Source organism: Amblyomma maculatum, chromosome 1, assembly GCF_055883805.1.
Source record: "Amblyomma maculatum isolate TAMU_Amacu chromosome 1, ASM5588380v1, whole genome shotgun sequence".
NCBI lineage: Eukaryota > Metazoa > Arthropoda > Arachnida > Ixodida > Ixodidae > Amblyomma > Amblyomma maculatum.
This window is the reverse complement of record NC_139344.1, coordinates 220,590,601-220,608,066: the sequence shown is the minus strand read 5'-3', so window position 1 is coordinate 220,608,066 and position 17,466 is coordinate 220,590,601. Positions and strand designations below refer to the sequence as shown.

The 17,466-nt window shown below is 46.7% G+C and overlaps 1 protein-coding gene across 3 annotated transcripts in view; it reads right to left on the bottom strand.

The window, feature by feature from the left end:
• Window positions 1-17,466, bottom strand: part of Pcif1 (Phosphorylated CTD-interacting factor 1) — a 145,330-nt gene that overhangs the window by 10,061 nt on the left and 117,803 nt on the right. For all 3 annotated transcript variants that reach the window (XM_084590331.1, XM_084590333.1, XM_084590332.1), the window contains exons 13-14: window positions 12,106-12,206; window positions 6,524-6,598 (exon numbers count right to left, since the gene is read on the bottom strand). In XM_084590331.1, the coding sequence (XP_084446457.1) occupies window positions 6,524-6,598; window positions 12,106-12,206 (176 nt within the window). The remainder of the gene's footprint in view (window positions 1-6,523; window positions 6,599-12,105; window positions 12,207-17,466) is intronic.

The window sequence follows — 17,466 nt, the reverse complement described above, 5'->3', positions numbered from 1 at the left end:
GAGGTATCTCGGTCGTCGCCCCAGTCCTCCTCGCAAATTTCACCCTGGAACTTCGGAACCGGACGCTACCGCCTTCGGTCACAACCATGCAGGACGCTCCCAGCCAACCATCGGCGCCCATACCTGCCACTCCTGCCACCACCTTCTGTCCCGGGGCACAACGCCCCCGTGACCCACCTTTCTTCAGTGGTACCGATGACCATGACGTTGACGACTGGCTGGCCTCTTTCGAGCGTGTCAGCACTTACAACCGCTGGGACGATTCCATCAAACTGAGCAAGTCCTCTTCTACCTCACGGACGTGGCGAATCTGTGGTTTCGAAACCACGAAGCCGATCTTCCGACGTGGTCTATCTTCAAGAAGAACTTCGCGGATGTCTTCGGCCGTCCTGCGGTACGTAAACTCCGCGCCGAACAACGCCTCCATGCACGGCTTCAACTTTCCGAGGAAACGTTTACCAGCTACATTGAGGACGTGGTTGACCTCTGCAAGCGGGTCAATCCGTCTATGCCCGAGCCCGAAAGAGTCACCCATGTTCTAAAAGGTCTCACTGATGATGCGTACTATATGATGTCGGCCAGGGACCCTATTTCCGTATCCGACATTATAACCCTGTGCCAGAGGTTTGACGAGCTACGAAAGCAACGCGCTTCTACGCGGCGGGCTGCCGCACCTGCCGGCATTGCTGGCTTGGCACTGGCTACGCCATCTGCGGAACAGTCTCAATTAATGCAGAATATCCAAGACTTCATCCGCGAAGAAGTTGCACGCCAGCTGTCCCTCCTCCATCCAGTTCAGCCGACCGTCTGCACTTCGCAATTAGCGCCGGCCAACGCGCCATCCATCTCGCCGGCTATCCGCCAAGTTATCGAGGAGAAAGTCGCCGAAGCGCTGCCTTCTAGTGTTCCCATCGCTCCTGTGCAAGCCCCACTCACTTACGCTCAAGTAACCGCTGGAACGCGCGGTCCGCTTCCTACATCGTCTTACCAGAACGGCCCTACATTTTATGTTCCACCTCGTTTCATGGCCCCTCAGTCTCCAATCCCTCGACAGCGACGCCGCATTACGAACCCATGGCGAACCGCCGACAATCGCCCAATTTGCTATGCTTGCGGGCTCCCGGGTCACGTCGCTCGCCTTTGCCGTCAGCGCCTGCTTCATCCTGAGAACACAGTCCGTCAGTACCACTACGATCCCGAGCCGCCCTTGAGCAACGTCTCTTCTGGATCATCTCCACCTCGGGCTCAGTACTCAACACGCCGTTCGCCTTCGCCTCGCCGATGTTCCATTTCGCCAATGCTCCGGCGACAGGGCCCTACGCAAGGGGAAAACTAAATGCCGCAGTTCCGGAGGCAAGAACTGCGCGTTTGACGAACTCGTTATGTCCTCCGCCTCCTCCCGCCAACGTCATTGAAGTGTTCGTAGAAGGTTTTCCCGTTCTTGCGCTGGTGGATACAGGTGCTGCCGTTTCCGTAATTAGTGATGCCCTTCGCCGCAAAATTCGCAAAGTCGCGACGCCGCTTTCTGCCTTTTCGCTTCGTACGGCCAGTTCAGAGCGCATCACCCCTGTGGCAGCGTGCACGGTACGAGTTTGCATCAAAGACATTACGTATCTCGTCGAGATGGTGGTGCTTTACGACTGCTCCCACGACATCATCCTCGGCTACGACTTTCTGTCGACTCACAGTGCTGTGATTGATTGTGCCCGTGCTGAAGTTGAGCTTTCCCCTGTGTGTAATGTTTCCCTGTGTGACCCGCCTGTGCGCCCTGCTAAACTCCTTGTAGCTGCAGACACCGACATTCCTCCCTTTTCTTCTGTTCTCGTTCCCCTTATTTCGACATCTGCCCTCCCTAGTCCTGTTCTCTTTACGCCCAAACTCGCCTCCTTCTTCCTTTCACCGTTCTAACGATTTCTGATGGCAGCTGTGTCATCTATGCTTCCAACCCTTTTCCCTGCCCAACGGCTGTTCTTCGCGGGGAGTGCCTCGGCTACATTGAAGAGCTGGACCCTGATCGCACTTACATGTTCTCCGAACCTGAACTTTTTCCTCACGTCGCTGCCCTGACGTCTTGTGCTGCTACGAGTGATGAGCTTCCTGTCGACGCCCTTCATCGAGCTATCGCGACCGACCTTCCGTCCGCCCAACGGGACCAAATAATCGCCCTCCTTCAGCGCTTCAGTGCATCTTTTGACGTGTCCCAGCCTACCTTGGGCCGCGCCTTGACCGTTTCTCATGCAACTGACATTGGTCCTCATGCTCCCCTGCGGCAGCAACCATATCGCGTGCCGCCCACTGAGCACCGCGTCATTCGTGACAATGTCGCCGATATGCTTCAACGGGGCATCATACGACCATCTCATAGCCCTTGGGCCTCCCCCGTAGTGTTGGTGACGAAGAAAGATGGCACGATCCGCTTCTGTGTGGACTACCGGCGTCTGAATAAGATAACCCGCAAAGATGTTTACCCACTACCACGAATTGATGACGCGCTAGATTGTTTGCAAAGAGCGGAGTTCTTTTCGTCGCTAGATTTGCGCTCTGGCTATTGGCAAGTACCGATGGCTTCTGCTGACCGCCCGAAAACAGCCTTCATCACTCCCGATGGCTTGTATGAATTCAATGTGATACCGTTCGGACTGTGCAACGCCCCCGCCACCTTTGAGAGAATGATGGATAACATTCTCAGTGGGCTCAAATGGGAAACATGCCTTTGTTATCTAGATGACATTGTCGTTTTCTCGAAAGATTTCCCTTCCCACCTTCTGCGCCTTCAGCGTGTCCTTACGTGCCTTACTGAAGCCGGCCTACAGCTCAACTTGAAGAAATGTCACTTTGCCGCTACCAAGCTCACAATACTTGGTCATGTCATATCCAAGGATGGCGTTCTACCGGATCCTACCAAACTTCGTGCCGTCGCAGACTTCCCCAAGCCCACAACCTTGAAAGAACTTCGCAGTTTTATCGGTCTATGTTCGTATTTCTGCCGTTTTATCCGCAACTTCGCCAGTATCATCGCCCCTTTAACGCAACTTCTCGCCGGAGGCCCGAACCTCTCCTCTTGGTCACCAGCCTGTGATGCTGCGTTCAGTACACTACGCCGTCTACTGGTCTCTCCCCCTATACTTCGCCATTTTGACCCTGCCTGCTCAACCGAAATACACACTGATGCAAGCGGCGTAAGGTCTGGGCGCTGTTCTTGCTCAACGGAAACCTGGATATACCGAGTATGTCGTCGCGTACGCTAGTCGTACCCTAACGAAAGCGAACTATTCTGTGACCGAAACGGAGTGTCTGGCCATCATATGGGCCATTACCAAGTTTCGTCCTTATATTTACGGTCGCCCATTCTACGTTGTTACTGACCACCACGCGCTCTGTTGGCTATCCTCCCTCAAAGACCCCTCCGGCCGCCTCGCCCGCTGGGCGTTACGTCTTCAGGAGTACGATATCCACGTCATCTATCGATCTGGACGCAAGCACATTGACGCTGATGCCCTTTCCCGTTCACCGCTTCCTAACGACTCGACGGCTGGCTTCGTTTGTGCCTATGATATGTCGCCGCTCAACATTACCAACATGAAATCTGAGCAGCAGAAGGATCCATGGATATCCTCCCTCTTAACATTCCTGTCTACGCCCGCAGAGCTGTCTCCGTCACGTGCACTTCGTCATCAGGCCCACCACTTCGCCACTCGTGATGGACTTCTATACCGCCGCAATTACCATCCTACTGGGCGAAAGTGGCTTCTCGTGATTCCGCGCCATCTCTGTGATGAAATCTGCGCCTCTTTCCACGCCGATCCCCAATGCGGCTATGCAGGTGTCATGAAAACCTATTCTCGACTGCGTATGAGATATTACTGGCGCGGCATGTACCGCTTCATTCGTCAGTACATCCGATCCTATACCGCCTGCCAACGTCGCAAGAATCCATCCCCTCAGCCAGCCGCTCCGTTGCAGCCATTGCCTTGCCCCAGCCGCCCTTTTGACCGTGTCGGTATCGATCTGTATGGCCCGCTTCCGACAACGTCGGCTAACAACCGCTGGGTCATCGTAGCCGTTGACCACCTAACCCGTTACGTGGAAACATCGGCCTTGCAGTCTGCCACCACACGGGATGTTGCTTCGTTCATTCTGCATCGCCTCGTTCTTCGTCACGGCGCACCGAAAGAATTGATCAGTGACCGCGGACGTGCGTTTCTTTCCGACACTGTCGAAGCCCTCCTCAAACAGTGCCAGATCATTCACCGGAGCACCACAGCGTATCACCCCCAAACGAACGGCATGACTGAGCGATTTAATCGCACTCTTAGTGACATGCTAGCCATGTACGTTGATAGCGCTCACTCTAATTGGGACCAAGTGCTGCCTTTCGTAACGTACGCCTACAATACGGCTACGCAGACTACGACTGGGTTCTCCCCCTTCTTTCTTTTATATGGTCGTGAACCCACGTCCACCATGGATACTATCCTGCCCTACCACCCCGACGCTTCAGAGACCACTCTACTGTCTGAAGCGCACACATTTGCCGAAGAATGCCGACAATTGGCGCGCTCCTTCACAACGGAGAACCAGGCTCAACAAAAGCATAACCGGGACCCTACAAATCCAACGCCTTCATATCCCTCAGGTGCCCTCGTTTGGCTCTGGGTGCCTTCCTCTGCACCCGGCCTCTCATCCAAACTCTTATCGCGCTATCATGGACCTTACCGCATTCTCGAACAATCTTCTCCCGTCAATTACGTAGTAGAGCCCTTGAACCCATCTCCAGATCATCGCCGCCGCGGCCGAGAAACTGTACATGTCGACCGCCTCAAGCCGTATTATGATCCCCCTACCCTTTCCTCACCATGAGTCGCCAGAATGGCTCCTTTTCCGCCGGGGGGTATTGTAGTAATCCCGATCGCCATCAGCTCGCGCACCAACCCGAAGAGGTAAACGAAGTGGAGCCGGAGCCTTGTTGGCACTGCACTGTTGATTCGAACGCTACCCCCGTCGCTTTCGTTTGCGGACGTTGCTTACGGTCTTGGTACCCCAATAAACACCTTACAATAGGTTTATATGCTCGATATCCCACTCTGAAGGGCCTGAGTTCAGCAGCAATGCTGACAGCAAAGTTCAGCTTTGCCGCTACCAATGTGTCCTGGCTGAACTCAGCAATGCTTTGAAAAGACACGCACTTCGGCAGGCTTACTTGATTCTTCCTTGCCCACTTTATGTATTTCTTCACATCATTCCATAGTTCCAAAGGTCGTTCGATGACAGTTATGTTCTCAACACAGTGATTTCAGAGGAAACACTGCCCGCCTGGTGACTCCTGAAAAATCTTGCCTCCTTGCCGGGGTATCCCCAAACAGTGCACTAAGCCTCCACTTTGTAGGCATTGTGCATAGTGTGGAAGCCACAAGTGCCCAAGTAGTCAGGACAGTGAACTTGATAGTTCTCAGCGCATGCAAATGGGCAGTGGTGGGGCAAAGGGTGTGGCTATAGGGGGTGCCAGCATACCCTTATTCTCTCTCCAGGAGTGTCAACAGCTGCAAACATGCTTGTTGCATAGCTATGTCATGTTGCTGTGATTGCTGAATTCACTATTGAAGTTTTCACAATGAACAGTGCATACCATGGCTAATCTATGAAAGACCTATTCAGCTTCCTAAGTAGTAATAAGTGGACCTAAATTGAGACGTTCACAATAAACCACTGTGCAATAAGCGGGCCCCAAAGGCATGTGGTTTAAAAAAAGCCACGCATCAAGTGGAGGAGGAGGAAGATGAGGAGGAAAGGCAGGGAGGTTAACCAGTAAAAGCAACCGGTTTGCTACCCTGCACTGGGGAAAGGGGATGAGTGGATATAAAAGTTGTGAGAGAGGGATAGCTGAAGTTAATACAGTCACATAACAGACACGCCACATCACATCACGTTACAGTCATGTTTTTCGATTAGGCCTGTGCTTCTCATAAAGCGGAGCAGTGCATCAAGTGGAACTACCACTTAAGTGAGTATGCTTAAAGGTTTTGCTGTTCAAACAGACGACACATATAAAGTCATCTGTATTTTTTAGCAATATTTGTCAACATTTTCAACCTGAAATCTCAGATAGGTGTTGAAAAGCATCAAGACTCCACAAATTAAATTACCCCAGTTCCAATTATTAGATTGATTTTAGGTACCAAAGACCTGCGTTCCCTCTTAATCTCAATTACCAATCTAACATGCGTTCTAGTGGAAAAAAAATTAGGAAGGAGGGTAGGAATATTCTAGATGACAAGTTGCCGTTACGCTTCTTTTTGTATATGCCAAGCATAATTTTCAGTATTAGCCGGCTGACTCAAATCTGAAGTTAAAGCTATCTCACAATCTGATAATGCTGAGAAACCAAACCCCAGCTTCAGGTAAGTTTAATTTTTGCACCCCTCATTTAGTTCATCCTCCTCCTTTTCTCCTGCTCTTTTTATTTGCTCAATCAAAAAAAACCGTTCCTGCAAAAGTTCGGGAAATATCAACGGCCAAAAGTTACCTTGGCATGATGTGCTGAAATCCGTGCCTGTACTCGTGATCATATGCAGGAATTAGCAGCTGTTCTCTCTTATACCTGCAAAGAGAATGTACTGTTTTCATATGTTGATTGCTCAATCTTACAACACAACTAGCACACACGCGAGATTGTGGACAAGGTACTAAATGTATTAGTAGTTACACTATTTCCAGTCCACTACTCCCAGGTGTAACCAGTGACTTGACATTCTGTAGCATGGTGCTACAACTTGAAGAAATCATTAACCTTCGCAAACACCAAGTGGTTCACAAAGGCAAAATGGCTTAAAATGCACAGCCATAACAAAAGGACAAGAGAAAAAACTCTCCACCTCTTTCACTTTTCTTTCATAGAATGTCTTTCAGTACACTGTACTTGAATGCCACACAAGATATATGCATTTAAAAGGGTTATCAAGTATGAGCATTGGTATCAATCGTACCGGGAAAGATAAACACTCACATCGCACATGCTGCAATACATAAAGTAGACTCCCGTTCTGATGCACTTGGTGATGATGCATTCTCGATAAGATGAATTACTTATAAGACCATTGATTGGTTTCCAATAAAACTTAGTGTAAAAAAAAAAAAAAAAAAAAAAAAAAAATCTACTTGAACGTTTGTAGTGACACTGCACAGTGGCGCTCGTGGGGTGTCTGTGCGGCACTGTACAAAAACAAAGAAAGTAACATACTTCTGCACAAGAAAGCACACCCCCAGAGGGTAGCTAATGTGCACTATCGTGGAGAACTGCGGGGAGGTTGTCTTGTGAGAGAATGATTTCTTGTGGGGGAGGCTTTCTTGCCAGTACGAAAAGGGCAGGGCATTATGACAGCTGCGCTGGTGGAGATCTTGGCATTGCATGTGCGTTACATGGCGTACTCATCCACAAACTAAAAGGCACACATGTGCTAAGTGTGCCCACTTGTTGGTACGAGGCTTAAAAACTCTAGGGCCACATTTTCAAATGACACACCACCGCAACACACATTATTGCAGTGTAGAAATGACCAAACAATGGTGGCACGCGCACTGCCTGTGGCATGCGGAAAAGGGCATGGTGTACCTTTTTGTGGAGTGGGTGATAGCTATGCTGCAGATGGAGTCAAGGTAAAAGAAAGGATTACACTGCTAGGCATTTTCAAAAATGAAGAACCACGGAAAAGATTAAGGCAACACTTTACGGGACTTTAAGGGTATGACATGACAGCGTTGCTGGCTCCAATCCCTGGCTCCTCTCATAGTGTTTTAAAATATGAACTCTTTCAGACAAGCATGATATTCTACCGTTGAGAAAAATCTTAAAATTTGTGCTTGTACACGTGAAACCCCTTTCCTCCTTCAAAAAAAAAAATAATATGAATGGCTCTAGAGGTCTGGAATTCATACAAAGGATACACTTTCATGATCAAGGAATTGAAGCCATAGTCTTTAAAAAAAAAAAAAAAGATATATCATAGTAATCATTTCTATATCACTCGAAGGTGTTTCTGTGACCAAAGCTCAGCTATGTCGTCTAGTAAAACGTTTCACAGCGTGAGAGATGAAAAAAGTTACAGCACCAAACAGCACTTCCTAAGTATACCGTAAAATGTTGTATCATAAATTTTCTTTTTCTAAAAGCAACCTTTTTTCTAAGCAGCCAAATGCAGAATTATTGACAGAGGAGTCAAACTATACTATTTTTTTTTACCAATGCAGTATGAGATGAAACACTGTCTGCATAGAGGGAGATACTGACAAAGTTTTGAAATGAGTAACTACTTTGTATTTGCTAAGCTTATCATATACAACAGAACTCGTCTAGGAAATTGATCACCAGTATAAGTGAGCCAAGTAAACCCTATGCAATTCAAATTTTGATTAGTGGGGCCTGTTTATATATAATTTCATAATTTTTTCTGACACATGATCTTCTTGCATACTGCTGAAATGAGCAACACTGGCACAGGCTGCACACTACCCACAGCTTGGTTCGTAATGCCTTCGCCACTGCTCTGAGTATACGTTGGCTCCTCCGATTTCGGGTGATTGTTCTTAAGCAAAAAAATAAAAAAAATAAAAATAAAAAGGCGGGGTCGACTTAAAATAATAGAATAACATAGAGTAATCATCACAAATGGTTTAACAAACCAAATTAAATGAAATGAATTCAAACAATTCCAACGAACTTTTTTTCAGGTGTAAACTTCAGCCCCATCGAGACTAACGCTATGATGACATGATTACAGCTGCTAGACAATAGAAAATAAAAAAGTCAATTTTAAAAAGTACTGCAAAGGTGGAGAAATGAAGAAGCACAGCGGTTACAAAAGCATTAACGGGACAGGGTGGATCCTTACTTTCAAAGTGTTGTGAGGTGTAATTAATGAGCCATTTTTTTTCAGCAACTATATCATTAAATACTCACTCGGGCACTTTATTGTACTGCCAATTCTGTCTTTTTCTGATTCAACTAGAATACTAATTTTGCAGTGAATATTTATGGTTTTTTAACTTTTTTCGGAACCATATATTCTTTCTGCGGCTTCGATAGCATAACACTTTCCTAGAAGAAGCCCTACTGTACACAAGGCTACCATTTTGCACGATCAAAACCCACCTCAACAGGCAACAGTGCACAGAAGAGAGACATACACACATAAACAAGGATGATGCTGCATTGACAGCTAATTATGCACACCCGCGCACCTTCTTTTTTCATCGCCCTGCCAGTAAGCTAGGAATTCAATAAGAAAATGGAAGGCGTACTAAGACACTGTTCACCAGCCACAGTTATCGCCCAGGCTTCCAATACCTCTTTTGTCAATTTGTACTTATTCTTTTTCAAAACCTCTATGTTACGAAGGTCAGCTGGGCATTTCTGTTTCTTGTATAACTTACAGTCTTTGCAGTGCACCGCAAGGTTGGTTTCAGACTTCTCCGATACTGCAGTGGCATGTTCTCTAATCCTGTCATTAACACATCTCCTGGTGTGGCCAATGTACCGTCTTTGCCAAAAGTAACCAGGCTGCATGTTTTGCTTCTCGCTTGTATTTATTTATTTATTTCCAAATACTGCAGACAGCAGCGCTGCCCAAGCAGGAGAGGGGTATTGCCAACATTTAATTTCAGAGGATCACAAATTGTTAATAAGTGAGGACAGGAGCTCACCTTTACTTTTCACATATTTCTAGCTTCATAAATGCTACGAATTCTCTCCAACTCGTCCGACAACTGAAACCCGCAGCCTGGTTACTTTTGGCAAAGACAGTACTTCTTTCCACAGAACAGGAGAATATCATACACTATCCCTTGAACGCATTCTGAATACCTCGTTCGGTGCGTCGCTTTGCACTTTAACATAGTATTCTCCTTCCCATTCACCAGCGCATGCATACTTTTTGCTTTAGGAATGATTTCAGAGCCGTGTTTCTGACCATTCTTGATCAAGTTGTGGGTAAAGCCATGAACATAGTGTACCAAAGACCATTTCTTCCTCTGTATCGCTTGTCCATTCTCTCTCCTTTTTCGCTTCTCCTGAAGCACTAAGCTTTCTGCTATGTCGCATAGTAAAACCATCGGAAATCCTGCTGCCAGAAGCGTAAGCGTGCTCTGGCATAAGAAACTTTGCCTCATATGGCGATGGCAGGATTTGATAAGAGCGAACATCAAAGCCGCGTCGTAATGCCTTTTTGGCACTGTTTTGGAATGGTTCAATGTATACGGAAGAAATTGCTAAGTCGCCTGAGGCTGATAACTCCAACTTAAATGCCCCGCCAAGAATTCGAGGCACAAATCTCTGGTTATCCAGTAGCTCTGGTTGCCCAGTAGCTGGAAGGCAGACTTTACGGCATAAACAACTCTTCTGAGCGATTATTTGTGCACAAAAATGTTCATTCGTCATATAGCTCTTGTGAGCACACCAAGTGTGGTGTTTTTCAAACACATCAAATGACAGGCACTGCTGCTGGTGCACTGTGGAAATGTACGGCCCACAGAAGCCTTACGCATCTTTTCCAAGTCTTGGCCCTGAGGTAAAAGAGAAATTTCAAAACAAAAGCACAGGAGTGAGACAACTGCGTGCTTGACACAAGGTAAGGATAGCACAGCACATAACGCACGAGCATTCAATAAACCATACGCTTTACCTTCTTTATCTTTGCCTCACAGCTGTTACAAAATTGGTTGAGCTTAAGAAAATTTCCAATCTTGCTATTCACGTCATCAGACCGAGTGTAAGCAGTTAAGAAATCTGGAGTGCCCATCAGATGGTGGCCGTCTCTGCTGGAGCGATGGAAGTTGTCTGCTGTGTGCATTGATATTAAAAAGAAAAAAGCAACGCTGCCTTGTGAGCTCCAGCAACTGTCTGGAGTTGGAGCCCTTTTTCATCTCTGCTTCATCAATATACGAACATAGCAAGCCAGTGTTAAAGCGTAGAATAAATGCGCACTCCATTAATATTGTGACGTGGTAGGAGACGCTCACACCATGTAAAACACTGATGCACTCACACCGAGTGAGACACAAGCACAGGGCGCACTGGATGTCAAAACACAGACCACTGAGTAGGATTCTGGCCCCGAGCAAGCGCCATCCGCTCACACTTCATCTCCCTCATCTTCAATGACTCGACCGTAGCAACATTATTCTTGGTGATCAATAATAGTGAAGAAATCTAGGAGCATAATGAACTCTATCAATAAAGAAATATAAGACACAACTTATGAGAGTAATTATGATACAGCCACTCAAACATCAAGCTAATGAGACGAACTGAAACAATTTTTCGTGCAAAGCTCTCTCGAAGGTAGAATTTAGTTGGGACACTCCCCGTGTATTGCAAAATGAATTCAAACCAGCGTCAGTTCTCAGTTGGCAGTGGGAGCTTATCGAAGCACTAGCTATCAAAGATGGGTCTCTCATTCACAGCTACTTGCAGACCGTGACGTACGGTCCCGTGATAGAAGCATGATCACGCTTACTGGCCCGTCCTCTGTGGGGAGGAACTCTGTCGCCGCTGGTCGACAAAACCACAGAGCACGGGCACATGGCACAGGCAGGCTACCCAATTTCGGGGAGTAACGGGTCCATTAACTTACTACAGCTAGCAGTACCTGCTATCGAGAGTACAGCATGCATACAAGGTGCATTCAAACTGGGTTCAAGCTTGCAGAAAAACAAAATAGCAGCGATGTGGTGCAATTTTTCGTAGCTTTTGAAACATCCAGAAAAATAAATGAGAAATGTTTCAACTGGGCAAAATTTTGGTTGGTGCTAAACATTGACTCTATGGACAGTGTGACGGTGCCCCGGCAGAGTTCGAAGAATCAGGCAGGTCCAGAAAAGACGTTTTGACCTTCGTTGATGTATTTATAAAAGCATACTTTCGACAAATGGCTTCCATATAAGATCAATTAATGGCTACACTTGATTTCTTTCCTGACGATTTGAATGTGAGACATGGAAGTAAATAAAGATATTTTTTTAATTTGGAGCAACTAAGCACTCATTGCTAGTTACATCAATCTGCTTGCTTGACCACAGGTCTGTGTATTGCAGTTTCAACTGAAAAATGCTTACCGGCTGGCTTCCAGCTTGGTCAAGGCCGCGGGGACCGGGTCTCTGAAGTCCGGAAAGAAGACTATGAATGACAATGATTCCTGGGAGTCTGTAAGCAGCTTCTGCAAGACAATACACAAAATGCTGACAGCTGCACAAGGCACCCAAGCAGTAGCTAAAAGGAATAAATAAAAGACAAAAACAAAAAGGAGAGCCTTCACCTATTACATCAATGTATTCATAAAAACCACGGTTAGTCAAATAAGGCCCATTTCGCAGGTTACAAAGGTGCATGACTGCTAACCAGAGATGTTAACATGCCAAAAACTAGGAGGAGAAGTATGCTGTGGTTGTCACACTGACAGGTGATCATGTTAATGAAAACAAGTAAAAAAGAGACTGCCTAAGTATATGTCTTCACAGCTTCTGTTCCATTTTCAAGATTGTGCTACAAAAGAGGCAAGGTGCATGATGCATATCTTCCTGAACTTTCTCAGTGAAGGAAACGGGAGGACCCGCATAGTTTTCACAAAGAAAATTTCTCACTTTGGGTGAGCGATCACTCCTGTCCCTCTAAAAAAAGGTTAATCTTCTCTGATGTGCTCTACAGGAAGTAGTCAAGCACTAGGCCATTCAAAAAATTTAATTAAGTTCAAATAGCCTGAACACATAAACACAACATGAACACAGTACACGTGACACATTGAACCTGGATCTGATCATGACTAAAAAGAGCTGAAACATCCTTGGGAGAGTCTTCAAATGCTGTCTGTAGTGAATACTATAAATGCCACAAGAACTGAGCACGAATTCACAATCTTGAAAAAAGAATACAGACACTGTAGCATCCCACATTGCTCAACCCTGACAAACGAGCACCCGCACCATGAGAGCACCATGCTGGCTCACAGGGCAAGTTTAGCATGCGTGCCACATCAATTGCCACATAGTACTGCCAAAAAGCGAGATACCAATTGCATCAAAAGTAAACAAAATAGGGTTCTACGAATTAATAGCGTGTGCATCTGGGTACTGAACAAAGACATTCTGTGCTGACAAGCAAATGTCGCGAAGAAACACACACAAAAGCAACGTGTGCCTCATAAATGTAACGCTACTAGTCAAAAGGTTTAGTTTATGAAGTTTAACATCCCAAAGTGACTAAGGCTATGAGAGATGCCAGTGCCCAATGCATGAGCACCTTTACGACACAGCTATTATATTACTTTCTTCTTGAGGGATACTGGTAAGCCGCTAGTCATGATCTGTGAGTGCCAAATCTGCTTCATCTCAATCTGATTATCCTAGTTATTTCCCTTTCATGGTCCAGATCTATGGCTACTACCTGCTCTAAGCAGACATAGTCCCTTACCCCTTTCAGCACCTCGCTATCTTTTGTAAAGATAGATGGATTTATTGAAAGGAAAGGCAGAGAGGTTGGCCGGAATGATTAAAATCTGGCCTACTACTCTGCACTGGGGGAGGGGAAGGAGAGAAGAAGATCATGATGGGTGACGATGCGGGAGAAGGCATATGAAATATAACGGCAGCTTGCTTTACAAGTGCGAATAAAGTCTGGTGGCGCACAAAAATGGCAAAGAGCCCGCACTGCCTTGAAACCCTTCCCCTTGTCCTGCCAAGCGCCTAGCAGCAGTTCCTCCGACAGAAGCCTCTTGTCCAAATGCTTCAAGGAAGCGGCTAGCACATTTCTTTCACACGCATAACTGGGCACACCAATAATATATGGTCCACAGTCTCGGGGATGCCACAAGTTGAACATTCCCGAGAGTCCACCTGACCAATTAAATGTAAGTAGCTGCGCGTGAAATCCACGTTTAAACAAAGTTTATGTAGCAAACATGCATGATGACGCGGAATATCACGCGGAACACAAAATTTCAATGTTCCATCGAGCCTTTTTAGACGAATGTGTCGGGCGTCTGGCTGGGCCCAGCAAGCTGCTGTAGCATTCTTCATACAGTTCGTAAAAAGGCACGTTGTATCCGCTCTTGAAAAAGGCACAGCTGCTTGGAGGCCATTGCTGAGTGCACTTTTCGCTTCAACATCGGCCTGTTCATTTCCACGCAGCCCGCAGTGGGCAGGGATCCATTGAAACATTATCCTGTGGCCTTGCATTTGGGCAGATGCGAGGAGCTCCATAATGTTTAGTGCCAGAGACTGGTAGGTAGTGTGGCGTAAGAAATTTTCCAAAATTTGCAATGCAGTCTTTGAGTCCGTGAATATACATCATATTTAAGGTGGTTCCCCACATATGTAGCAAACAGTTTCCCGAATGGATACAAGTTCAGCAGTGGTTGACGTAAAAGTATGTCCCAAAAGGAAATGTAAAGCCGTTTCCTGAGCTGGTATGACCACAGCTGCAGCGAATGCCTGTGCTGACTCTGTCGGTGTATACGCGATTATACAGTCGAACCCGGATATATCGAATTTTGGTTATATCGAACTCACGGAATATCCCCTTGAAAATCCCATGTAAAAGTATAGGAAAGCCGCATCATATAGCGTGTTGCACAATTAGAGGCGCGATTTAGAATGCTTCTCCCAGCTGAACCGCGGAATCCTCGAAGTTCAAATTTTTCACAGAAATGGTATTTTGTTGCTAGTATTTTTTAATATCAAATTTGTTTGGGGTACTTGCCTGATTCGATCAAAAGTCAGATGTTCCCATCTTATGCGGCGGCGACGACGCCAGACAAACAGCTGTCCCAGCGATGGTACTAGTGGCGCCACCTCACGCTGCTTACAACAACTCAAATATTCTGCCAAAAACGTTCTTCCCCTCGTTTGCTGCTACAGAGTTGTTGTAAGCAGCATTAGGTAATGCCACTAGTACCATCTCTGGGGCAGCGGCTCGTCTGCCGCTGTCGCCGCCGCATAAGATGGGAACATTTGAGTTCTGTTGATCGAATCAGGCAAGTACCCCAAACAAATTTGGTATTAAAAAATACTAGCGACAAAATTCCCCTTCTGCGCAAAATTTGAACTGCGAGGATTCTACGGTTTAGCTGAGAGAAGCATTTTACATCACGCCTCTAAATGTGCAACGCGCTGTATATCGAACTCAATTTCACCGGTCGTTCGATATATCGAACTCCGCACCACACACTGGAAAGTGTGCCTTCCCCAAAGACGATCGCATCACCCTCGGCAATTTGCCACGTGACGTTTTCAAGCCACGCGCGGAAGGAATGAGAGGGGACAGTTCAGCTAGGGCAGCGCCGCGCCCATTCCCCAAAGGCGCGCGCATCTGCGGTTATTGTTTCCCGCACGCCAGCACGTGATGTTTGCAAGCCATGTGCGTGAATGAACCAGAGAGAACCGGTGGGAACGAGAGGGGAAAAATGCGATAGAGCGAAGCGCAAGGGTGAGCCAATTCTTTTGCTGAGCTATCTCTCTTCTTCCTCTATCCCGGCCCTTCGTTCGCAGTAGCACGCGCTACGCATGCGCCAAGCCAGCTCAGCCTGTTTTCAGACAGAACGTCGGACTCTTCCTCCAGCGTGTGTTGCGAACCCTCTGCGCGCGGCGGCTGACGTGGCTATGGCGCCTGCGGAAGTTCAGAAGTGGCAGATCTATCTTTTTTTTTCCTCTTTTTTTTTTTTTTTTGCGAGAGTTGTTTGTTCTTATCGTTGTGCATAGCGTAAGATATGGCGTTCCGAAGCGGCTTGTTTTTTCTTTGCTGGAGTCGTTTATCCTTGCATGTATGAATCAACGAAAGCACGCGGTCAGCTGCGATCATGACACCGGCTTTTAGCATTTTTCGCTTCAAACAGCATTTGCAGCTACTTTATCACGCTTTCCAATGGTTTTGTGGCAGTAGACTACGCCTGCCCCAAGCGCGGCGTGATAAATCGAACCAGGCTTGTGCAATCAAGCCATCACGGGCAGTCTGCCAAGTTCTCTCCCCGCCGCAGCAGCAGCTATCAAAAGATAAACATGCCGCGACTGCGCAGCATCTTGGCACGCTGCCAAGAAATGAGCTGTGGATGAGACGGCCGAAACGGAGTGCTACATGCAAGCGCTAGCGATTTCTGCCGCGGCGACACAGAAACCTTGTTTTGAGCTGCCGCCCTCAGTTCCAACAAGTTGAAAATTTTTTGCTCTGTCGCTGCGGCTCGTTGCTGAGATCACTTAATCGCTTGCTTGCATGTGAGCGAGCTGGCCTTAACACTTTTTTTTCCTTCCAAATTCGCGAGTGCAAAGGAGGAGGGTGGGTTCATTATGCGAGTGTGTTGATTACGCGACAAATACAGTATCGTTCTTTCGCATCGTAAGTGCCGTCCCAAGCCGATTTCTGTATATCGAATTATCGATATATCGAACTATTTCGCGATCCCCTTCAAGTTCGATATATCCGGGTTCGATTAGGCTATTCTGACCAGATGTTCACCAGAGTAGGTTGTTAGAGACCGCTAAGTGGCACCAGTGATTTTTTTGGTATCCCGGGAACACGAAGGTGCACCAAAGGTTTATCCATCACCCATGCAGGGGTGCACAGCTGAAATAGGATTTGTAGCAATTTTCGAAGCAGCAAAATCTTAGTTTTGGGGCAGTAAAGCCCAGATTTGGAGCAGCTCAAATGAAAAAATAAAATAACTGCATTTTGCAGCACGAATTTAAATTTTGGAGCCGTCTTAGCACAGAAAACAAAAATGAACAGATGCGGGTATTGAACCGTATGAAGGTGATCCAAAGGAAATATAGCAAGCGCCACCTATCACTCAAGTTTAGTATATTTACTTTGGGAATCCGGCGTGCATCTATTTTTGTAAATAATCGTTTTGTATTGCAAGGCATGCTATCACACTAAAAAAACAAGAAGGAAAGAAGCGAACAGTCGGCGAGGCCAAGGAAAGCATTGGGATTGTACTTTGTCTTTTTTTTTTTTCAATTTTTATTTCAGTAACCACATAAATTAATAATGTAATCTGTTTAGGGGAAAGAAAACTAAACACAAAGTAGAAGGAAAAACAATGTGCCGGTGGTGGGAACCGAACCCACGACCTCCGAATATCGCGTCCGGTGCTCTTCCAACTGAGCTACATCGGCCGCTGTCCCCCTGCTACTTTCTTGGGTATTAATGTCTGTATACAAACCTTGAGTGTGTTCATCTCCGAGCATTTTCCGAACCTCGTCCGCCTTCCCACTGCGCAAAAAATTGAAAACCCGAACGCGCACTCCTCATGCCGATGATGTGCATGCCTTAATGCGTGTGCACATACTGGTTGCTGGAATCCATGGTTGCGCACGAGAAGGTCCTCGAGCAGTATCATAAAATAAGCTGACACTACAGACTTCACAGAATAAATATATTTTGCGATTCTGAATTCAATGAGCTCAGTATGAAGCAAACATCTGCGCTTG